The 26862-nt window shown below is 27.8% G+C and overlaps 1 protein-coding gene across 2 annotated transcripts in view; it reads left to right on the plus strand.

Annotated features, from left to right (window-relative positions):
* Positions 1 to 26862, plus strand: part of LOC142321873 (uncharacterized) — a 220921-nt gene that overhangs the window by 119133 nt on the left and 74926 nt on the right. Inside the window, exon 1 of one of the 2 annotated variants that reach the window (XM_075360343.1) lies at positions 18228 to 18422. The exons of the other annotated variant lie outside the window; for it this stretch is intronic. Coding sequence (XP_075216458.1) covers positions 18362 to 18422 — 61 coding nt within the window. The 5' untranslated portion in view covers positions 18228 to 18361. Of the gene's footprint in view, positions 1 to 18227; positions 18423 to 26862 lie in introns of those variants that run through there. 2 annotated transcript variants of the gene reach the window in all.

A 26862-nucleotide genomic window follows, 5' to 3' on the forward strand; every position in this document is an offset into this window, starting at 1 on the left:
ATATTAACCACTATCAATATAATTGTTATATGATCGACTAGTGACTTATAGCATATTTAAGAGATTTCTGCCTGTGTGTGGAATTCCATCTTTAGAGAGATGGTTGCAATAGCAATTCTAAAATATACCTTAAACACAGTCTGTTAATACAAAGTTATATATTCTATTTTTGACATTAATCCACTAGTAAAAATTAAACACTACCTCAATGTGTGTGGTGACCATGATTTCAGGTCATTCTATCTTTCCCAACACATTTTGTACAGGTTGTATCAAGGTAGGTTTTGACTTCCAGTCCCCTAATGTGGTGTAACTACATTCTGCTAAAAAATTAATTTCATAGTTACTTCATTGGCTGAGGAGCAATAAATGACTGCCCATATCTTGATCCATAGAACTTGCAATGGTACATTTATTACAAATTTAGCCCATTTCCTTTAAACTTGTCTGAGTGCTTTCTTTAGACTGCTTATTGTTTCTTCTAACACAGCATTCTTTCAAATATGCTTGCTGCATATTTATGCTTTCTGTACAAATGATTATAACTGTTTGTGAAAAATAAACTGTTTATGATTGTAGAACATGGAATTTGCAATTTAAACTTGGCATGACAAATTAATTACTTCAGATTCTTAGTAATGTTACTTGTTTTAGAATTATCATCCGTCATTGGTCAGTGATTTCATAAACTTTGCAGATGCATCTCCTCTTAATTTTATGAACCTCTCTTTAATGCTTCTCATATCAGAATTCTATATTCAATCTGGAAGTTTTATTGAAATATTTTTTGAGATGTCTCAAAATACCATAAAACTTATTCTTTTATTGATTTGAGAAATTATAATTGAATAATGCATCTTCCTCAATTAAGCATGATCATTAGAGCCAAGAACATTCAATATCCTCTTAAGTTTGCTGATACTACCAACTGCATATCTATCTTCAAGAGAATGTTTATTATACTGTTATGTATCGGAAACAATTATAACATTCTGTATATTTTTAGTAAGCTGAATTAAGCTTGGTCAAAGCTAGCAATGATTTAAATAAACTTGTCATGCATTGATGATTTAGTTGGTTGAGCAGATATCTGAGAGAACAATGAACTGCTATTTCAATACTTGGAAGATGATTCTCAGCCTAAGCTTTTGAGAGTAATAACTTAATTTGACTAAGTGTAAAAAAAAAATAATCAAAAATTTCAAATCACTTGTGTTACAAGTCAATCATTAATAATAAATTTCAATCATTAATTAAAGGTCAAAATTGTAAGTAAAGTAAGAAAACATTCATTTCTAAGCAGTAATCAATTTTTCTAATGTAATACTAAAATAAATTAATTAATCTGTTTTAATAATAATAAAATTAATGTATGGAAATTGTTAAATTACATGTTCTTTTTAAAAGAATTAATATATGAAAGAAAAAATCTAGATATGTTTGTAATCAAGAGTAACAGAATTACCTATGTTATAGTTGAATGCAGTTTATTCCGCAAAATTTATTCATAGATTTATTATTTTAATTAGTTTTTAAATACTAAATTTTTCAGTTTTTGTTTTTCCTATAAAAATAAAGTATCTTATATTATCAGTTTTATTAATCTTTTCTAAAGAGTTTATGTATCATTTTTTATAAATTTTAACATCAGTTTTAAAATTAATTTTTTTATCTGCTAGTTTACTTTCTATGTAACTCTAACACAAGATTAGATTCAGAAAAAATACTAAAATTTTATTTACAAAATTATTATTATCCATGAAGGAGCTATAGGATAAAAATAAATGTTACAGACTGCTATAGGTATTGTTAAGTTTTTCAGATGTATTGAATTTAAGTCTATTCTATAGATTTGATGTAATAAAACAGAGCTTCACAATGGAAAGGTAAAATTTCACACAATTAAATGTTGTTTTACTGTCAATTCCAGTTTTTTCATGGCTGTGGTGCATAGAAATGTGTAAAGCACAAAAGGTGTAATCAGAAAATGATAATAAATGGGAAACTACTTTGCTCATTTTTTAAAATGTGTTCAATGTGTGCTATTATCGGATATTGTGTATGTCAGATGCTTACCATTGTTGAGCATAACTGTATTATCATCTTTGGGATTGATTTGAATTTTAATGCCTTCATACAATTTTAATTACAGCCATAAAAGAAGTGTAGCTCATAGAGGACATTTTTACTGAAAAGAGTGGAGATGTTATAATTAAAATAACAAATATTTAAGACTAATTTTTATTTGAAATTCAGTTTCAACATAATCAAAAATTTAATAGGATTTTTATTTACCTCCACAGTCTTTTTGTTACTATTGATTAGAAACATATCTAAATTAGTTTACCTTTCATACATTAATTCTCTTAAAAAGAACATGCTAATTAACATTTTTCATTTATCTTTATTTACAAATTATGTCTTTATACTGTTGTAAAGCAGCATAGACATTGTTTAAATTTGAAGAAATGTGTATTAACTGATAACCTAATATAAATTTTGTTGCTAGATACCATTACATTGTGTTTTAAATTATTTAAAACTAAATTCCAGTTTTCTTTGATTCAATCTGTAGCAAATTTGTTAACCAACTTATCCTATAAATATTTAGCAGATTTTAAATTCTTGTTTAATATTTTTCTGATATTGTCTACAAATTAAGTATATATTTTTTAATCAGTTTAAAAAATTAGTAATTTATACTGTTCTATTGATTATATAAAATTTCATAGGATTTAATAACACTTTTACTTTAACATTTAAAATATGTATAATGTATTAAGGAATTGCAACTTTCAAATGAACAAAATGCCAATGGTTCAATAACCTAATTTTGGCCAGTATTTTGGTAGGAAATATCCTATTAAAAACTGATTCCTTTAAGATCATTTAAGTTAATCGGTGCTGAATCATTTCTCTGAGCAACTGCACAGTGTTTGCATAGTTTTTCTAATGGCCTTAAAGTTGATGCTTCAAAATACAATTATCTATGTATAAAATGAGAAAAAAAGGATTTTTTTTTTCGTAAAATACAATTTTTTAAGTAATATGTTATGTGTATTTCTTTTTATAGCATGTTGAACTTGTTTAATTAGGAAAGTATTTTTGATTGAAATAAGTTGTCATATGAAGTAAACTACGGTATAAAACAATCTTAATTATTTTGTGTATTGCTGTTTCTATTTTACAATTATGTAAAACAAAATAAAAAAAATATAAATGTTTGGACAACTGTGATAATATTTAGATTTTAGTAATTAATTTTAATACTGTTTTGATACATTTTTAAGGCAGTACATAAATATATGTTTTTTATAAATATGTACAAATTTTTTAGTCATAAATAATATAATGTTAATAAATAATGTGGTAAGCAATGCTGGTGCCAAATGATTTCCTTTTTACCAGTTACTGAAAATGTTTCTTTAAAAATTACAATAGTGCTATATTACCTCTACAAATTACATTACAATAACTATAAGGGTAGTTTCAGTTAATTTAACTATAATTTAATTTAGAATTAAATTATACACTTCAAAACTCAAGATTTATTTGTTAAATTAAGATATTTGTAGTTTTAATTAAATTTTATGTTAAGTTATGTAATATAAATTATTTTAATAATTGTTATATGATATTTTTTTCTAAAGTCAATAAAATTATATTTTGTATTTTTTGTTTCTATGAATATCTTTAATAGGTCAAACTATAGGGAAACTGCCTTGTTTTTCTTATAAACTGCTACAATATTTCTAGTAAAATTATTTCTAGTATGGTGACTGAACACCATACTTTAGCTCATCAACTATCCTTCTGATCATAGCTCTTGACATCCAAGTTAGATAAAAATAAAATTAATCAATTTTTTGTTAACACTTAATTCTCAACCTGTTAAATCTCAACATTTTTATAATAGTCTAACTTAGCCTATCTTACTAAAATTGCAATCAGACTGTCCATTGGGGCACTAAACAATCTGTTAGATTATGAAACAGATTACGTTCCCTTTCCTGATATCACCCAGTAAAAATTGACCGAGTCCTGAGTTTTACAGAAGATAAGACTGTTGCACTGCAGAATCCAATTCTGTTATCTCATTCCTTGACACCTAAAAGAAGTACTGCAACATTAAAAGAACTTACAATTTTGATATTCAATTATGAAAATGTTTATTTTTTCATTTTACAACTCTACATAATTAAATGGTGCATACATAATCAGAACAAAAGAGAATAAATGATAAAAACACAAATTACCCTAAAATAGCTGTAAAATTTGTTTAAAAATTATCTGTTTATAACTGTTATTGCAAAACAGTATAATAGGTTTTTTTTTAATTTTCTTTAAATTATTAAAAAACAACATTGTTTACATCACAAACTACAACATAATTTCATTGTTGTTAAGATGTAACCTTTTACACACAGAAAGATTTCTGGGACAATTAATTTTATTCTTCTTGAAATAAATGTACCAAAAAAAAATAAAAAAAATATTTTGCTTCTTTCAGTTTTGTATATAATATACATACATTGAATGATTCAAAATTGCACTGCAATCTCTCAGGAGATGATTCTATAGCAAAAAATAAAAAAAAGTTCATATAAGCATAGGTCAGAAAATGGTTCGTTGTGAGCTCACGAAACATTTAGCCCTGCTTTCTGCTCCCTCTGTTAAATTAAATCGTACTAATGTTCTTGGGGTAAATTTTGTGCATCCTTATGGTTGTTGATCTATGAAATTGAATAAAAGTGGTTTCAGACTTCTATCTCACTTAGCTTTTAAGAAAAACACGGTTAAACACGAAAAGGTTTTGTCAGAAAATACACTATTTCAGGTTTGGAATCAAATAATTCAGTTCTTCTTGTGTGCCAATACGAGCAGAATAGATTATCAATATCATCCAACCCCAAAGAAAAAAGTCTGCTGGCATGAGATGCAGAGATCCAAATGACCATTTTACTGGTCCATTTCAACCAATCCATTGCTTACTAAATGTGTTATTTAAATGATTCATCTCATCATGACAGTATAATTATCATTATATCTGATAATGATTTACTAGAATTTGTAACAAACCTAGGGTTCCTATAGCTGTTGGTGACAATTAAGCTATTGAGAGAAAAACAATTTTACTACTGAAAATAGCATATAGATCTTTCATTAACTTTCTTTAAAATTACAATCAATCATTTATGATTGTAATTTATCTATTAATATGGCCATTAAATGAGATTTCTTATAATTTAAATGCAATTTATTATTTTTAAACCATAAACATGTTTAAAATTATTGATTACATCAGTATCATTTTGCAGAAGTAGAAAATCATTACTTCATTTAATTTCTTTTTAAATTTTGTTTAATAATGTTTTTAATTAGTATTGCCATTGAAAATATAGACTACTTATGTCAGAAAATATTAAAACATGTAATGGTCTTGGAATTTTAGGATCCCTTGTTCTCTAATTTCCAACCTCTAACAGCCCCTAAATTTCAGCTTCTCTAGATCAAGAAAAACTGAAGTGTTGGGTTATTTAAATTGTACTTTTTAAAGATTTGTGTAAAAAAAAACACAAAAGCTATTAATCTCATTCTCCAAAACTGTTCTATTACAGAAACGTCCAGATGTAAAATGGTGTTACAGGTCTCTGTTTATTTTTTTGTTGAATGTGCGGTAATGTGATTGTTTCACTCACTTAAGTCTTACTCTAACAAGTATTAGCTGTTAGTTCAGTCATGTATAAGGCAGTGACTGTAAGAGTACCAAATTCATGGAATAGTGGCTTGTGTAATTCAAGTGACTGGCTCCAACCAATTTTCTGATATCCTTTTTATCCGACTACATTCATAGGAGGAGTGGTAATATATTTAATGTGTCTGGTAATTTAACTGTTATGTATATTTATTTGTTCGCTTCTGTAGTTTTACTGATCTAACCAATTACAACCAAACTTTGTGTAGTAACATGTCTTTGATCTGGAAGTAACAAAGACTTGTTAAATTGTTTATCTAGAAGAGAGGGGTGCTACACTGAGTGACAAATTAAAAAATTATACTATTTTCAAATTCTAATGATGGTATTCCAAACGATAAAAAAGAAACAAGAAACACTTTTTGCCTCTTGTGATTATTTTCAAAAAATAACCATTTTCTGGATATAAGCAAAAAATATGCTCCACAATAGAAAACAGAAATGCATCATAGCTACTGCCTACCTGAGTACTGTATATTGCTGGTGTGTGTTGCATTGCATTGCATACCAGCAATGATGGAGTATAACAGGTCAGAACCTGTGGGTAGTAATACTTGAAAAAATTTAGATATGCTTATAGTCAACAGTTGCAGAATGTCTTATAAGTGCTAGTAGTTTAATCTGCTAAATTTATTCATAGATTAAGTAATTTAATTAGTTTTTAAATATTTAATTTTTGCAGTTTCATGTTTTTGCTATTAAAAATATAGTAGTATTATCTGTAGTAATAGTAGTAGTATCTACATTTGTTATCAATTTTATTATTCTTTTCTTAATATTTGAAGTATGATTTTTTATATATTTGAACATCTGTTATATAATTATTGATTTTTTATCTGCTACATTATTTTCTGTATAACTAAAACTTTATTAGATTCAGTAGTATAATGTATAAACTCTAAAACATTAAGAACAAAAATTATTAACTATGGAGGAGTTATTGAAAATAAATGAATGTTACAGATCACTATAAGTATTGTTAAAGTTATCCAGCTGTACTGAATTTAATTCATTTGAGTCGATCTGGTGTAATATAATAAGACATATTATCACAATGGAAAGGTAAAATTTCACAAAATTAAATAATGCTTTTATACTCTTAGTACCAGTTTTTCGTATGGCTGTGATGCATTGAAATACCTAAAGCACAAAAGGCATTATTGGAAACTGACAATGAATGAGAAACTACTTTGCTTATTTTTAAAAATGTGTCAGATATTGTGATATTGTTTACTGTTGGTGAGTATGACTATATTATCATCTTTGGGATTGATTTGAATCTTATTGCCTTCATACAGCTTTAATCACAGTACCTAAAAAAAATTTAATACACTGAATACATTATTTTAAGTAAAAAAAGTATTAAGCAAGCGTTATCGCAGTTAAAATATTAAATATTTCAGATATAAACTTTAACTTGAAATTCAGTTTCAACATAATCAAAAATTTAATAAGAATTTTATTTACCTACACAGTTTTTCTGTTCGTTTGATTACCAAAATATGTAGAATCTTTTTTCTTTCATATATTAATTCTCTTAAAAAGAACATGTTAATTAATATTTTTCATACATTTTTATTTAAATTATGTCTTTATACTATTGTAAACCAACATAAAGAAGATATTAAGTTTGAAGTAATGACCATTAACTGATAACTAAATATAAATATTGTAGCTAGATAGTATTACAGTGTACTTTTTAAAATTATTTAAAAGGAAATTCTATTTTCCTTTGACACAGTTTGTAACAAATTTTGGTTTAGTATTTGTCTGATACTGTAAACAAATTATGCATAAAATATCTTTTTTAAGCAGTTAAAAAAAAAAATCAGTGTCATTTATATTTCTATTGATTTTACTAATTTCATAGGATTTAATAACATCTTCACTTTCTGGTTTCTGTAATAATTAAAAAAAATATTATATGGATCTTTGTTTGAATGAAAAAGTATAACTAAAATGTATTATGACAAGGAACATGAAATGAACTAATTTTCCTCATAGAATAGCTGATACAACACGAATTAAAAAAAAATATGATCTTTTAGTTAAATGTTTAAGGAATTATAACTTTAAAATAGAAGTGTTTAAAGATAAAATGTCAATAGTCCAATTACCTAATTTTTTGTGAGTATTCTAGTAGGAGATATCCTATTAAAAACTGATTCCCTTAGATCATTTAGGTCCACGGGTTCTGAATCATTTCTCTGAGCATCTGCCGAGTGTTTACATAATTTTTCTAATGGCCTTAAAATTGATGCTTCAAAATAAAATTTATACATAAAATGTGGAAAAAAGGATTTGTTTTTTACAGAGTAAAATATAATTTTTTTAAGTAAAACATTAGATGTGTCTATGCTTATAAATACCATTCAGAACATGTTTAATGAGGAAAATATTTTTGATTGACAAATAAAGTAAATATGGTATAAAACAATCCTAATTATTTTATGTATTGATGTTTTTATTTTACAATTATGTAAAATAAAATGAAAAAAATAAAAGATGTTTGGACAACTGTGATAACATTTAGATTTTAGTAATTAATTGTAATACCATTTTGATAAATTTGTAAGACAGTGCGTAAATATAAGTTTTTTTATACAGAGTACAAGTTTTTTAGTCATAAATAATATAATGTTAAATAATGTAGTAATCTATGCTGGTGCCAAATTATTTCTTATTACCAGTTATTGAAAATGTTTCTTTTAAAAAATTAGTGCTATATTACCTCTGTAAACTATATTACAATAACTATAAGGATAGTTACAGTTAATTAGTTTATTTAATTTAGAAGGTATTCTTTTTAAAACTCAAGATTTATTAGTTAAATTAAACTATTTGTAGTTTTAATTAAATTTTACATTATGCAATTTAAATTATTTTAATAATTGTTGTGTAATATTATGCTTTTTTAAAATCAATAAAAGTACATTTTATATTTTTTGTTTCTATGAATATCTTCAAAATGTCATGTGTATAGAACTTGTCTGCTTGTTATGATTAAGATTAAATATAATTTTACTTTCATAATTAAAACATTAAACTTGCAGTTTTTACGACCAAATGACCATAATTTATTTTATCCTTTAACAAAAATTAGAATATTTAATTGAAAGCCAACACTTGTTAAAAAAATTTATCTCTGAACTATGGGTTTTACAACAACAATAAGATGCTTCAAAAAAATAATAAAAGATGGAAAAAAGGATTTGTTTTTTACAGAGTAAAATAGAATTTTTTATATTATTTACTAACAGACCCGGCAATGCTTCTCTATTCCTAGATTTGAGTATATATATATATATATACAATTGAAAGTTTGATAAAACATTAACAAAATGAACATTACAGAACTTCACAAAATTTAACCTTTCCCTTTTTCCCTATTTTCATTTTTACCACATTTACTTTCCCCCTTTTCCTTTTATTCACCATTTCTGTTTTCTTCTTTCCCCTTTCCATTTCCCTGTTTTCTCCTTCTTCCCTTTTACTTTTTTAATTTTTCCCCGCACGTAAATCAGCAGTGGACACACATATCAGAAACATTGAAATAGAATCGTAAAATATTTAGTATGTTTATATTTAGTATTTGTTGCTTTTACATCCAACAGATAGTGCTGTTTTTAAAAAAAGCATGTTTTACCTGTCCCAGATGTGACATCTTAGATATATAAAAACATGTGCATATTTGAATGCAACGTTGTGTCAAAATTTCAAAGTATTCTGTGAAGAAGAACTTATGGAGATTTAAGATTTTGAAAAAACATTTACATTTTTATTTATATAGATGTGCTTATATTATACATTTATGTGTTTATATTGCATAAATATCTATATGTACGGGATATCTTATTTTACTTATTTATTTATTTTTTTTACAAAGAGAGGTTCAATGAAGTTTGAAAGTATTTTTGTGGTGACTTTAATATGAGAAATAATGAAATGTTTCCGGAATAATTTACTAGTATATTACAACATTTTAGAAAACTCTACCCTTAACAAAACACTGTAAGAATCTTTGTTAAGAATTATATGAAATATTTTTAAAATTAGAAAAATATTAATGGAAATACTGTAATATTTGTTGTAGCGCTTAAAATTACCTGCATCTAAAAAAGATTATTCAATACATTTTTTATGAAAGTGATTTTAATATTTTGGTGATGCAACGCAGTGTATTGATTATTTAATCTGAAAATGGTGTTTATTACAGGGCAAGAATCTTTTTATGAATATAAATAAATTGCATTAAAATCAACCAGTTTGTTGTACAGAAATATACAGTTGACTGATAAGGTGTCAGAAAAATATTTAAAATAAGAGTTTAATAGAAAGTAATTACTAGATAAATTTTAATATGAGTGATGACTACGTACCATGTTTTAAATTTTCAGCTATCCTTCTGATCATAGTTCCTGGCATTCAAGTTTGATAAAAAGAAAATGTAATCTATTTTTTTGGCAACAATCAGTTTCTCAACATTTTAAATCTCAACATCTTTCACATCAAAATCTAAATCAGATTGTCCGCTGGGGCACTTAATGAAAAAACATACCTAACTAAATTGAAGAAACAATCTAACTATTAGATTGTAAAACAAATTATGCTCCCTTTCCTTCTATTAGCCAATAAAATTAAGCCAAGTCCTAAGTTTTACAGAAGATAAGACCATTGCACTGCAAAAGTCAGTTCTCTTATCTCATTCCTTGATACCTAAAAGAAGTACTGCAACATTAAAAGAATTTGAAATTTTGATATTCAATTATGAAAATGTTTATTTCATTTTTCAATTATGTAATTAAATGGTGTGTATATAATCAGAACAAGACAAAAAAATAAATGCTAAGAAACTGATTACTCCCCAAAATGGCTTTGATATTGGGTTACTTAAAAATTGTCTGTTTTGTTTGCAAAATTATACAATTGCAATTGTTTGCAAAACTATACAAGTTTTTTAATTTTCTTTTAAATTCTTATAAAGCAACTTTATTTACATAAAAAAATATAACATATTGTCACTGTCAAGAAATTACATTTTACACATAAAAAAAAATTGATAGGTTGACATATTAAAAAAAACTTGTAAAATAAGCAACTTGTAAAAACATGTTTTTCATGATGGAACAATGTTGAACAACTAGAAGTAACTTATCCATTAAATCAATACAATCTACAATATTATTCAACATTTTATGTCATAAATAAGAAAGCAAATTTCTTATATTTAAGCTATGAAAATTAAACTTGTTGATAATAGTCTGGTTGAGCATTCTCTGGGACAAAAAACTCGTATTCTTCTTGAAATAAATGTACCTAAAAATAAATATTTGTATATATGTTACATATAATATATAAAATATATGAGGGGCATTCAATAATTAAAGAGACAAATTGATGTAGAAAAAAATGTGTATTTTTACAAAATAAGACTTTAACTACTTCTCAACATAATCTGCACCAATATTAATAAATTTATCCCAATGGTAAACTAGTTTTTTTTATACATAATGCAAAGAAGCCTTTGTCTTGTTTGATCCACTTTCCCACAAATCTTTTGACCTCCTCGTTGCTGCCGAACTTTTTCCCACGTAAGTAATGCCTCCTTGAGTGGATCAAACAAATGGAAAATACGAGGAAGCCAAATCTGGACTGTAGGAGAGATGAACATGACTTTTCCCGCTGATCTTGCGTTCTGAATTTCTTTCGGACAGGTGAGCTGGTGCGATTCCATTACGTCTTTTGGACTCTGGTCCAAAATGGTAAACCCAAGTTTAATCACAGGTTAAAATCTTGTTTAGAAAAGGGTCACCTTTCCTTTCATAAGCGTTCTTTCAAGTCTGTACTCACAGTTTTGTTTCCTTGTGTTGTTGCGTTAACTCCCCCACTTTGCACTTTTTTTGCTGTACTTCAGCTTGTTACTGATAACGTTATGAACTATACCAACACTTACTGCAAATTCTTTTTGCTATATATTCAACTGTAATACGTCAGTCTTCACGAGTAATGTCGTCAATGCGAATTTCAAGCGAAGGAGTTGACACTTTAACTGGCCGGCCAGGACGTTGCTCGTCAGTCACTGAGGTTCGACCATTTTTGAACTGTTCTACCCACTTATAAAAATTTCCGCAGTTCGTACAACTTTCACCATACTGTAAAATCATTCGAGATACGATTTTAGCCGGTTTTTCACCTTCAGAAAGCAAAAAACGGATCACTAAACGTTGTTCAACTAATGCGGATACGCCATCGTTAAATGTAATATTGAGGTTACAAACAAAAAATTGTTATCTGTCAACTGTTCTCAGTTCATTCCAGTGATGCCAACCTAAAGTCATGAAAGTACAAAACTCCTACAAACTGTTCCATTTCTACATCATATTTTCTCTTTAATTATTGAATAATGTATAAAATATTATATTATAAATAAATATATTTTAATAATTTAAAATATATTTTTAATATTCAAAAATATATTTACCTAAATTTTTATTTTTTTTGATGATGTAGGAGAATACCAGTCCCGTATAGGGGGCAGTGTCGAACTCGCCACAGTTCCGGTAGGTATTAATTAAAGTGTGTTGTGTTCCTGCGTCCTACCGACTAAAACTAAACCACCTCACCATACCTATGCAAAATTAACCTTTATGTACATATACTTCATCAATATGATCTCTTCTTGTCTATAAAATAGAATAAGAACAATAACATTCTATGTTAATATACAATACATGCCTATAGTACATATTTTCCTATTTAAATCTTCCCAAGTAATATAGTACGTCTATCTAATAAATCTTATAACAATCATAGATTTTCTATGCTTATGCGCGGTATTTAATTTTTTGACTAAAATATAAGTAACAAATTTTTATTTCATCATAGACACAAATTACTTATAACTTTATAAATAAATAAACTAACCTTCATAGATAATATCCCTTTATAGTCTATCATTTATAGTTTTATTATATATTAGCAGTTATCATTATTGGTATGATTTTAAGAAATGGTTTAATGAATTTTATGCCATTAATATTTATTTTATCTATGCAAGACTCTGAAATCTGAAAGTTTTTTTCGGGACGTACAATGAAATATCGTTATCAGCGCCCAGGTACGATATTTATAAAGAAACGTCCATAAATATTTAAAAGAAACGTTTAAAAATTAATTAAAAACAAAACAACAGAGCTTAGATGGAACACACCATGATGTATGTTAAAAGCGAAATAAAACCACAGTAAATACAACATTACAAAACAACGTTAAAAAACAAAATTAACATCTAGCATACGCCAAATGGCATAAGCAGACGATAAAGACCGAATGAATATTCAAATTTTTGAATCAAGTGCCACCTTTACAAATCGCAAGACATTCGATTACATCATTGCTTTGTTCCCCAACATACTTCGCATTCGTTTAATTGGGATTTCTCCCTCCATCACTCTATTTGGTCGCCCTAAAACATGAGACCGAATATCCTTTGGCTAAGTATGCTTATTTTACTAAACTAATTTTTTGTTCCTTTATAAAACTGCCCTTTTCTTGTAAATTATTCCTGTGACTTTTTTTATAAAGAAATCTCTTCTTTTTTTAATTAGAATATTGTCTTATTGACATGTTAATTTTAATTTATTGACATGCTGGTATTTCAATAAAACCGAAAAACTTATTATTAGATAGGGACTTAAAACATAAAGATTTGAATCAACGTTTTAATAAAGTAGTAAATAAATTTTAACTGCAATAAAGAAAGTATTAGAGCTTTATTTTATAGATACTATCCTACACATTTTTACACAGATTACAAATTTTCTTCCTTATTTTGATACGAGGAATTTATTTCCAAAATTTCTCACTCTACATCAGGCTTACTCACGCTCTCTCTCTCTTTATCTCCATAAGTATAAAAGATTCTTATTATTATATCTGTATTTTAATCTTAGTAGATCAAAAGCCTTTATATTCTGTGATCTACTTTATTAATTATTCCATTCGTCTCTCCAAGTTTGGAATTACAAAGAAGAATTCTTAAAATTTGTTATATTAATACACTTTCCCTTACTGATATTAATCATATTTTATTTATTCCATTCATTTTTATAATTTACATAAATGAATTTTAATGTTCACCTAATTTCAAATGAAGTATAAGAAATTGTTAGTTAAGTAAGCATTAAGAATTATCAGGTTGCATGGATGGGTGACAGTGATGATGCACGGGTACTCTGAAGACACTGAGCTTGAAGGCATCTCCTGGGGCTGACTAATGCTGAAATGTGGTTTTAGGCCTTGAGAGGGGGGCTTTGAGATAGAGGTTTTTGTCGGTAGGGCACAGCTGCATACGCAATAACATCTGCAGAACCTGTTAGTAAGTCCAACACTTTGTCCGTAAATGGGATTACTCCTCTCACCAGAGAAGAAAAAAAAAGAATTTTCAGGTGGAGTTGTTAACAAACACAATAATCTGCATTTAGGACAGTGTCGATAAAAAAAAAAAAATGTTTTCTACAATAAATAAAATTGTATAGTTTGGTAATTTTTATAAATAATTAATATTATTATATTAATATAATTATTTTTCTGTGTTCTTCCATTTCCAAAAGAAATTTATATTTTTTAAACTGAAGAATTGTTTTGTGTTTTAAGTAGTAAGAATAACATGGTTGATGATAGCTAATTAAGTAATTTTATTTTCTCTGTTGTAATATTATGTGTAGTATACATGGCATATTTTTAATTCTAACCTTTTATAATTTACAATTATTAACCAAAAAATATAGTTTACTTTTCTGGTACTGAAACTTTTTTCTCAGTAATTTTTTTATTTTTAATTTTGCTCCCAGCTGACAAATTGTAACTCAATCTGAGTAAAATGTACATAAATTCTTTTTATAAAACTGGGAAAATAAGAAATAAAGCATTTTTTAATCTATTGTGTCTGTTTGGTTACGTATTTGACAAATTATATTGCTGTCTTCTTTTAAGGTTCACAAGCTCTCTAATTGTGGCAACCAGGGAATTATATTATTTCTGATTTTGAGTTCTTTCCTGTTATGTTAAAGTGTTACCTGTAAGTAAGGGACCTAATGTGCCGTAAACGCTTTCATGCATTGATGCAAATCTATATAATAGAAAAATTATGATATATATGATCGTTATTTTATTTAAATAGTGAAAAGTTCTAGAATAAAGAAACTTTTGTTGCAAATACAAAAAAAAATATTTTTTATTTATTAAAACCAAATTTTCTTTACAGTCTAGATAACCCTCCTAAATAATTTAGTATAATCCTGGTCATGGTAAACTTTCAGTTTAATTTACGATAACTATTCAGTACGGGAAAGAAATCTTACGGTTTTGCCATTCATCTAAAATGGTGATAACTTTGGTTTGAAGTGATAGTTCATAGCACTCTCTAAAAGTTTTGTTGTTAACATTTTTCAAATTTCTCATGTCGATTTTAAGAAACACTATTCTCAGTAATTTATATAGATAAAAATAAATAAATAAATAAAATAAATATGGGGATAATATGTAATTGTTTCATAATTTGAGGAAGGTGGCAAAATTTTTCTGTTATAAAACATCCTTTGTGATATTCATTAATGAATATTTTCAGCTTTTAGAACCATGATTTGTAGACCACTCATCACATCGTCCATCTTAAAATCATAATATCTTAGACTATAAAATACATAGTTCACAAAAATGGATATTAAATCTCAATGATTTACATAAAAATAAAAAAGAAACCAAAATAGCCAAAGAAAGATAGCCAACACTAAAAATACATTCCTAAACAATGTCTCAGAAAAGATAGCTCCAATGTCACTTTTGAGATAAAAATAAATAAAACGTACCATAAACCATGTTTAATCATTTATTATGAAGGTAAAGTAGAAATCAAAGAAAGGTGATGTCAAACTGACAGTACATGAAGCCTGTGTAATAATGAAGAAATGGTAAAATTAATTATAGATTTATTTAATACAGCGTGAGTGATTATTTTGTTCTACAACTTACAAGAACAAATAAATTAAAGTACTATTTAAATGTTATTATTTTAATATTATGAAATGGAATTAATTTTATGCAATTAACCCAATTTTATGCAATTATTTTGTTTTGTGCACTAATTCCCTCCGTTATATTGTTGGAGTAACTTTGACATTACTTCAGGCACTTTCAGACATTGCTTCATTATTATGGCAGAACTACGGTGCATCTATGTGTTTACACTTTCTAAACTTTTAGTAGTAGTAAATTCGCACCCAAATGCAAGCAATCTCGTACGCGTGTTAATACATACTTTACTAAGTACATAGTTTTTTGCAAAAGAATATGTGATTATAGTTTGTATAACGAAACGAAAACACTAGTCTGAGACGTAGAAAAAATTTTGAAAATACTTCATTGCAGAATTATTAGAAGTAATTTAAATCACAAGGAACTTTTTTTTACTGCTAAATCAAATTGATGAAAAAAAATTATTTTTAAGCCTTTTCATTTTGCATGCGATTTTTTAAACTGCATATTTTTGGTGCTATTACTTACTCAATAATAACGTTAATATGTGAAGATTTGTCTTGATCCTTGTTTATTTATTTCGGTGATAGTAACCTAATAGAGTAGCATACTACAGTACTGCCACTTCTGTGATAAAAATATTTGGAGTGCTTATAAGCATACTCTAGCTTTAAGAGAATTTTAATAGTTGTCATGTTTATGACATCAATGTTTACTCTAATCGCTGTACGTTTTTTAATCTCGCACACCTCAAAGTCTACAGAATACAAAAAATAATTAAATTTATAGAAAACGTTTACATTTTATGGCTATAATTTAATGCTCCGTTAACTTTTTCATTTATTGTAAAACTGTAATTCCTCGCCGTGATATTTATCAAAAAAATCTACCATCGTCGAAATAATGCAAAATTGAATATCAAAAGTTAAATTCAACATTTTGGTGAATCTATTCAGTCATATATTGTATTAAAATGCTGATTATAAAAAAAACCCTTCGGCAGCAGGAAGGCGGAGATAGATTTCACCGGCGCTAAGTAGCGGATAAAAAAAGTCCATTTTAAAGTTAAGAAAAACTTCAAATTTACTCAATACGCCAATGGTTGCATGAGAAAAAATGTTTCACATGTTTAGCATACGACAAGTTCCATCTTACATTTCCAGAAAACGTTTGGTCATTCCTTGCCATAAGGGTTGGTCACAAAAACTTGTCTCAGATAATAGTTTTAGGTAATGTTTAGAAAACTAACGACCCACCTTACATCGATTCGATACTGTGCCTATTAAGGGAGGTATGGTTTTTTTGTTTCCGAAACCCCATTTTTCCAACCCGTGGGCCAATGGTTGGTGATATCAAAAAACTTTACCTAGATAAGTTATAGGCCTTTATTCAAAGAATAGTAGGAACTTTAAACGAATTCGATATTTTATTTAATAAGAAAGTTATAGTAATATTTTGTTTTTTCGAAAAAGCCACCCCATTTCCTCCCCCATGATTCAATTTTGGCCGTTAACGAACTGATTGGCGAAAAATTACGGCAGTTATCGTGTTCACAAGAAAGTGAAGTATATATAAACGTTTGAGCTGACGGTGGTTTTGGGGTCTAGGGGATGTGAAATTAGATTATTCGAAATTTTCCGGAAGTCGAATCACGGTACCCATTACAATAGAAAGCTTTCTTATGAAATCTACCTAAAACATAGATTCTTATAAATAGTAAATTTAGTCTACAATATTTTATGAAGTTGGTTGTTATTTAAATTTGGTTAAAAAAATAAAATTTCTTAAATGTAGGGAAGGAGAGGTCAGAATGAACCAGCATATCGAAAACCTTTCAGCACGTTATTCCATTAATTTGAATTGAATGAGCAAATAGAAATGGCTGTTTACAAGAGGATCGGTCATTTATTCTTGTTCGCTAATTAAGACGGTAGTATATTAAGAACTATAAAGATGACGATAATGGAGAATAGAGCCAGTATTCAAACAAATCCTGTTCACTATGGTGACGGCTAAATAAAGCTGCCTATTACATAAAGTTATATTGTTTTTTGTTGAGAATTTAGAGGTTTTTAGACCAATAAATGTGTTCCTTTCCACCATATGGATTTTGATTCATTCATTATAAGCTACTGAACCTAACTATTAGTTTTTTTTATTTTTATTTACTATGTATATATACTGGAATTATAGTTTAAATTTCATTCTTAAGTAGTTACTTTTGTTTAAATAATATGAGCAATATAAAAGAAATAAAAAAAAAAAAATCAATTTTATTTAATTGATCAACCAAAACAATTGAATAGGTATAGAAGCCACTAAAACCTAATTCGATCAGTAACGGGAAAATTCACATCAAGTTAAGACAGATTTGAATTGGAGAGTCTAGTGGCAACACTGATTATTATTGGAGGGGATGTTTAATTTGTTTTGTTGAGACAGCTGTGTTAATAGCAGCAGTTAGTAGTGTGAGTTGTTAGATATAATCGTTCCTAGTAGTGCCGTTTGTTGGTTGTATTTGTATCTTGTTTATATTAATTACGGTTTGAAATATTTTTTCTGGCAGACAATATGTTATTGCAGTATTTGTGTATTGCTTTTATTTGTTTCACAAAAACAAGTTTTGGAGTGCGTAAGTTAATTTTAGTTTATATGTATATATTTTATGACAAAACCAGACAAATAAATATGGGATACAGTTAGAATTAAATTTACTATAAAACTAATTAAGCTTCTGTCTTACACAACCTATTTTGCACTAATGTTATTTACCTGTGAACATTTTTTCTTTAATACCACCATTCTTACAATGAAGGAAGGCCGGGTGTCGGAGGTATTTCATTAGTACCTCTTTAATGTCAGAAAACTAGTCTTTCAATTACTTTTAGTGAGGTATTCTATTTATTTTATATCTATCGTACCTCTTTTCGTGAAACTTACTTAAGGATAGTCAAAATTGTAGGTAATGGTTCCATAACCATTTACGGTAAACCAACTGCAGCCTTTGTTTTTTATCTTGTTTGAATTTGTGGTAGTCTTTGAATTTATAAAGTTACGTGTTTACACAACGAAAACAAAGTGGTTTTAAAAAATAACTTTTATAATTAAAAACACGGAATATTATACAATTTACTTTTGATTACATTAAAAGTATTAATTATACAATATGTTACATATGCACTGTAATATTATAATGTTAATGCGTACATAACAAATAGGACGATGCATAATGAACGAGTAGTGTATTGGAACTAATTATTATTACAGTTAACAAAGGGTTTAGCTGCATTGCATTCAATCACTCGGTGAATTTACTATATTTAGCGATAGGCAACGCACGTGGCTTATGGAGTGCAATGCGTCAGGATTTTCTGTAACGTAACTCCTCCTTTCCAAAGTAAAACTTTATGGGGATGGTTATCAGACATAGGCATTTTTCTCTTAAATATTTTAACATAAATATAATAATAACAATCAATTTAAAATATAATATTATAGTCCAAAACTTATATCACCTATTTTTCCTGAGCACTGAACTATTTTTTCCTGAGCACTGAAAAATTATTAAAATTTTTATTTTCTAATTCTAATCTCTTATCTATTAAAAGTTCTGAATGGTGCATCTTTTCTATATTTAATTCATTAACATCAATAAATTTCAGATGCCCAAGCTTCTGAAAGAAACTAAGATAGCTTATTTGCATTATATGCTGTAGTGGGGTATACCTATACAATATTTTGCTATTATTTGAATTTATTAAAAATATTCTTTCTAATACTTTTGTTACAGTTTCTTTATCATTTATAATTGTTAACTTTTCTTTATATGACATTATTATTAAAAAAAATATTGCGATTCTGATATCCATTTAATCATATTTTCTTTGACTTCAAGTGATATATATTTACAGTTGTTTTTACTAATATTTTCGATAATATTTTTTCAAATTTTATTTCTTTATGTATTATTAATTCGAATGAATACAAATATTTATTATGGATATTATTTTTACACTTATCATTTAAGCCTATAATTTTTGATTCTCCTGACTTTAACAAATATTTTATATTTTGTATAATAGTTACATACTCCAAATTTCTTTATTATTAATATTATGTAATTCATTTATATGAATGTTATTCAAGCTTTCTATATTACTAAACTACTTATTTAAATCACAACATGTACAAAATTATGATACATATTTTCTTATTTAGCTATACCTAAATTGACTGGTACAATTCCAGAATTAATCGTAATGTTTTTAATTTCTGCTGCTTCTATCCATGGCGATCTGGGATTATGAAATTCATTTAGGAGCAAGAAGGACTTGCAACAGGATTTATGTAAAGAGTAATACTTTACCATTTTTCTTTATTTTATTTATTTTACAAGGCCTTTTAATATTAGAGATGTATTTTATTCTTTGTATTATGAAGTCTTCTTATATTTCCGCCGTTTTCTTATTCTTATTTATTGAAGTAATTCTTTCCTCATTATATTTATTCTTCGTTTTACTTTGTTTTTGGATTGTTTTAACATATACGTCTGCGGTATTTCTGGTAATTCTTCTTTGTTAATATTTACCTGTTCTTCAACCCTATGTTTAGTATTTTTATTTACTTCTTTAATATGTTCATACAATTTCTTAACCTTTTCTTTATGCATATTAATAAAAGCAATCATTTCTTTTTGTATATTTATTTCTAATAACAAGTTGGGATTAACATGGCCAAACTTCATACACGTGGTTAGTTTATTAACTGATTGAATACTACTATTATATGCAGTAACTGCGTATATTACTCTTGTTTATTTTCGGATATTTCTACATTTATTCTTGTCTTAGTATTTTCAAATAACTTTTGTGTTTTGACTTTTCTTGGATTATTTTTAACTAAGTTCAATATTGCTTGATTTTTACTATAATTAATGGTTGACAATATATGAAAACCCATTATTGGTGATTTTATTCTTCTTTCCTTTTTATACGCTATTTTATAATCAAATTCTTCTAATTTTAATTTCCTAACAATTATTTATTTTTATCATAAATTATTATTATTTTAAATTTACCTTATGTAGTTATTTAGGACGTATTACGATGGGAGTTAAAATACTATTCATAAAATGTAGTACGATTTTTAATATATTCTACTAGTCTATTTAATCTTGACCTAGACCGTTTTCAATCTCATTTACGATTATAACATAATTTCTCTTCATTTAAAAATTAATTATTTATACAATTATTAAAATAATCATAATATTTCTTCATTAATAATATATAACAAATACTTTCAAATAATCTTTATAGCAACACTTAATCATAGTAATGCATTTATTTAAAATAATTATGTTGGATGCATAACATATATATATATTTTCCTATTCTAATTCTTATATTAAAATTATTTTCTAACATTATATTTTATTATCCGCTATAAATTTTATTACTGTTTGGCAACTTATTTTTAGAATCTATTATTATATTATTATTAATAACGTTTGGCAATATACAACTATTTACATATTTCATCTCACAATCATTATCTGCATTTCCATTATAATTTTTGGCAGTATCTCTTCACTACTGGCACAACTTTTACTATTATTAAAATCATCAATATTACTATCATTACTTCCTATATTTTCCTGATTATTTATTTCTTAATTTTTGATAACTGTTAATGTTTTTTATTATTACTATCAAATTATTATTACTTGAATTATCTTACTCTTTATTATCTTCAATATTATTACATAAATTATTTTTCTTTATCCTATTCGTCTTCTATTTCCTTTTACGCTTAACTTTATTTTTACTAACATGTGTCATAATAATAATAATAATAATAATATTATTATTATTATTCGTTGGCCAGTTATTATAATCATTTATAAAATTATGAATGTAATTTTCCACTGCTTCAGTATCATGCGTTAATTTAAATAACCTTGAAGTATGGTCATCGATTTCAATTAGATCTGTATTAAAATTGTTTGTTCCGAGTCTCGTGTCCCCTAAAAATAACCGGTCAGAAGTTCTTCATCGTAATTATCTAAACTAATTTCACTGAAAACGGGTTCATAATCCTCGTATAATTTATCACCACCTACTTCTACTAAGTCCATGTATTTTCATTACTATATTTATTCTGTAAGCTAAAATCATCTATTTCTGAAATATTTTCATGGGAATTTTCTACTACTTTCTCATATAAATCGTAACCTAAACTTTTCGATATTTCGAATTCGTCATGTGACTCTTCAAATTCATCATCATCATTTATTACCATAAATTCATTTCGCGGATTAAAATAACCTAATTCATTATTAAAACCAATTTCGTTTGTGAATAAAAATCCTCTAATTCATCATCAGTTAACTTCTACTAAACCAAAATTGTCCATCACAGAGGTAGTTTCAAATTCTTCAACTCATTCCTCATCTTCACTATCGGGGTTAATTCTACTGATTTTTTCAAAAATATTTTTCTTAGGGTCTAACAGTCTTTTGTTTAATTTTATTTTGTGTCAACAGATTTAAATTTTATTATTGATTATTATTACTGTTTCCTGGGTATTCTACCCACTGGCCTAGTAATATTATCGTAAGATTCTTCAAACTTTTCGCTGCTGGTCCTAGTACTCGGCAGTTGATACAATTTTGGGTGTTTATTTGGGGGTTTTATCGAATTTTGGAAGTAATTAGGATATTCCGGTGTTTAGTATTTACAATTATTTGGGTTTCGGATCGGAACAGCTTATCTTTTTACATTTTGACTACTATTATTATTATTATTTACAAAATTGAATTCATTTATTTTAATTTGGAAATCGTTGGTAGACGCGTTGAGTGCGTCTATTGAATAATAGTTTAATAAAATTTTTTTTACGTTATTACATTCATTAATATTATTACTTATTAGTAATTTTAAATCTAATACTTCAATTTTTTACTTTAAATTTAGATATTCATTCTGGAAATCATCAAGGTCATCCCTGTCATAAAATTTAGCACTAATTCATCACGTAAAGTAATAAATTTGTTCAATATTAACGGATCTCCTGTAAAATCAGAGACCGTGTCAAAATTCTCTTTTTCTAACATTGGTGTGGCCATTTTAAATCTTAATGTCAATATTTCTTATTTTACACATTCAAAAATTATATATCATAAAATTATCAAAATTTCTTATATACCGTACTATCTAAATGTTTTTCTTACTTATAGTACTAATCTTATCATTATGTACATAGTGATTTGTTGCCCTGGTTGATTGGACGTTGACGACTGATTGAATCGCCTTCGCTGATTGGTTGCCTTCGATTGATTGGGTTGCCTTCGCAGTTTGTTGCCTTCCAATGATTGGTCGTGCCTTCGATGAGCGGTTTGTCGATCAGAATTATATTCACTAATACAGCCGAGTACAGCTGTAGCCGGAACAGCTTGTAAAGATGTCCACTCTCCTACCACGCAGAAGCTTGAATCGATTAGCAGCCTGCCGAAGTTCATTGATGCCATCTTCGACGTGGACTCCGTGAATAATGTTCTGTTACTCTCGTTGTCCGTTGCACCTCGTAAATGATTCTATGATTGAAGAAATTATATATATGAATTTCCTGAGATGTCTATTTATTTAGTTCCCTTCATTAGCTGGTGAAATCGAAATTATCATATGCGCTGATACAGTTTGGAGACCCACCGTCTGCGCCAGTTATTTGTTTACACAACGAAAGAGTGTTTTTAAAAAATAACTTTTATTTTTAAAACACGGGATATTATAAAATCTACTTGTGATATACATTCAAAGTATTAATAACTATACAATATATATATATATATATATAAAATACATATGTACTGTAATATTATAATGTTAATGCGTAGATACTTAACAAATAGGACGTTGTATGTAGAACGAATACTGTATTAGAACTAACCAATTATTATTACAATTAACAAAGGGCGCAGTTGCATTGTATTCTATTACACTGCGAATTTCCTAGTATTTACCGCTAGGCAACACACGTGGCTTTTGAATGCAAAGCGTCAGGATCTTACTGTAACATATCTGTACGAGGTCAAGGGCCAGCATTCTTAGTTTTTGCGTAGAGTAACAGAAGCTTTAACTTCTACGAATGTTTAGTTTGGTTCAACATTTTTGCTCACAGTTGTGAAAAAAAACTGTTTTAATTTACAAAATTCTTTATTTATTTCGTACCGTTTTGTAAATTATTATTAACTACGAGATACCGTAACTATTCGTATTCAGTGCCGGTACGAAACTAATTTTTGTACTCATTCTTTAAGCCTTACGCTGACGTTTCGATTGAAGGCACGTAATTAACGATTTTCCAACCAAATTTTGTTTTGCTTTTTTTTGTCTGGTCCTTTGTAGCAGATATATAATATTATTGAACATAATTGAACAACTAGGTTCCTTGAAGTCGTCAGTAATGTAGTCTTTTGTCTAGTAAACTTGGATTTAGTTAACAAAATCAAACTTTTTTCTTTTAATATTTACATCTAGACGTTTGTAATGCCTCCTCATTGGTTATATTCTATTAAATGAAAAGTTAAATAAAAGGTACGGAGTGTACATAACCGTGGACTCAGGAAAATTCATTCATGATTTAAGAATTCTTCCAGTCATGGATACCGGTGTTCTTTGGTGGTTGGGTTACAATTAACCACACGTCTCAGGTATGGTCGGCCTGTGCCTACAAGAGTACACCTCACTCACACATTAAGGAAGAGACGCTGCTGCCTACCGACCCCGAATCCAGAAAACTGTATGGGAGGGTTGCGGAATATTCATAAGAAACTTAACTTGATTCTTCCAAAATATGTAGATTTACATATCATCATATAGAGTCATTTAATTTTGCATTATTTTATTTGATTAAAAATTATCATTAAGTTCCATATTGAAGAAGCAGTGTGACAAAATATGTTCAAAAATACATCGTAGCTCAATAAGGTGATAAAAAAAACTAATTATTTAATAAGCCATAAAATGATCGAGTTTAATAGATAAAGTTAACAAGTTGTTAAGCTAGGCTATGTATACATTTACTATCATGAACAATTGTCTAGCCAGCGTTTAAAAAAATTATCAACCTTTTTCACGGTAGCGCCTCTGCCATTAATCATTATCAGTTCGAATTCCGGTTATTAGTTAGAAAGGTTCATCTAATTCAAGAAAATGTAATTGAACATCAGCTTATCGTTTATGGAATAAATAAATAACGCTAATTCCGTACTACCGGATTACATTGTGCAGCTGTAACTTTGTTTAAAGCCAGATACTCGATGAATAACTTTTTGTCTTCTGATTGTTACGAAGGAGGCATGAGTTATTACAAGTTTGTGAATCCTTAGTGTAAGTTTATTGAAATTCATCTATTGAATTACTCGAATAATATTTCCAGTTGTTATGTAAGTGCTGAAGTATAATTTGCGTAAGTAGTTAATTTAAGAGATGTACTGATCATATCGAATTTGTAACCCACCGAGTTGGTTAGTGGTGAACTGTCATCGCAAATCAGCTGATTTCGAAGACAAGAGTTCTAAGATTCAAATCCTAGTAAAGACGGTTACTTTTATACGGATTTGAATTTTACATCGTGGGTATCGGTATTCTTTGGTGGTTGGGTTTCAATTAACCACACATCTCAAGAATGGTCGACCTGAAACTGTACAAGACTACACTTCATCTACATTCATATATATCATCCTCTGAAGTAATACCTTACGGTGGTTCCGGAGGCTAAACAGAAAAAAGGAAGTGTTTGTTACAGTATTTAGCCTTATAAAATTACACGGGGCTGCGGTATAGAGTCGAACAGACGTGTTTACATTTTTTATATGGTTATACAAATGCACAGTTTAATGTAAAAATCCTATTAATATATTTGAACGTAAATTTTTGTTTATTCTCTTAACAAATTTATGGGTCGTTGAAATTACACTACCTGGAAAGAAAAAATGTTGCTCTGTTTTTGCGTAATTTTCCATAACTTCTTAAAAATTTTTCGTTTTCTTCAAAATATTTGCAAATCACAACAGAGCAGAGTAAGGAAGTGTTTATAGCATATAAACTCAACAATAAAAGTTAAGTTAAAAATAAATCCTAAAACTAAATCAATTCCTCCAGCTGGCCGTTCGTAAGATATAATTACAATATAATTAAGATATAATTAGCGACGCTTCCGAAACAGTCTCGCTCGCTCGGCACCGGACATCGTGGTGCCTATGCGACTCATAACCTTCCCTTTCCAACGATATGCATAATTTATATTTCCGGCTGGCGTTTGCGTGGGCTGAGGCTGAGATATTGAATTTTTATACTTTTTTACATGTTTACCTTAATTTTTTTTACACTAAATATTGTCCAAAATACACTTGTTATTACTTAAATCGATCTATCTCGACAAACTCTAAGTACAAACACACGAATCACTGCGCTATCACGTCTAAGTCGTAAGCTACACTGAATGGAAGTAAGCGAGAGCGCCATTTTTGACTGATCTGCGCCGTGCCCCCTCTCCGCCAACCCGTTCGCCAATGACATAAACTCAAAATCGTACCGGCGAGCTGACTATGTAAGTTATAGAAACCACATTTACATCTCTGAAAGTAATAGTTAGGGAGTTATTTAGGCAGGATGAGATAGACCTTTTCGTTATGCTACGAATTTCTATTCTAGTACCCGTATGTTTCGGTGTAATTTTAAAGACGTTTCACGTCAAAATTTGCGTAATTGAATGAAATTTACTGGATTCGAATCCCATTATATATGGTATTTTTTATACGCTACAATATTTTCATTCCATTTCCCACACACTAGTGTCGTGCAGATAAATGAATTAATCATAAAATGTATATATATGTATTCTGTACAATAATTATTTTAAATCTGCAATATAAAATTTAATTTTTAACATTGTATTATTTAAAAATGGAAATTACGTTCCCAGGATATACAATAATACAAACAAATTACTTACTATACTTAATATTATGAGAATGCTCATTGAAATGCTTTCATGTTAAACGGAAATTA

Source organism: Lycorma delicatula, chromosome 3 (assembly GCF_047948215.1).
Source record: "Lycorma delicatula isolate Av1 chromosome 3, ASM4794821v1, whole genome shotgun sequence".
NCBI lineage: Eukaryota > Metazoa > Arthropoda > Insecta > Hemiptera > Fulgoridae > Lycorma > Lycorma delicatula.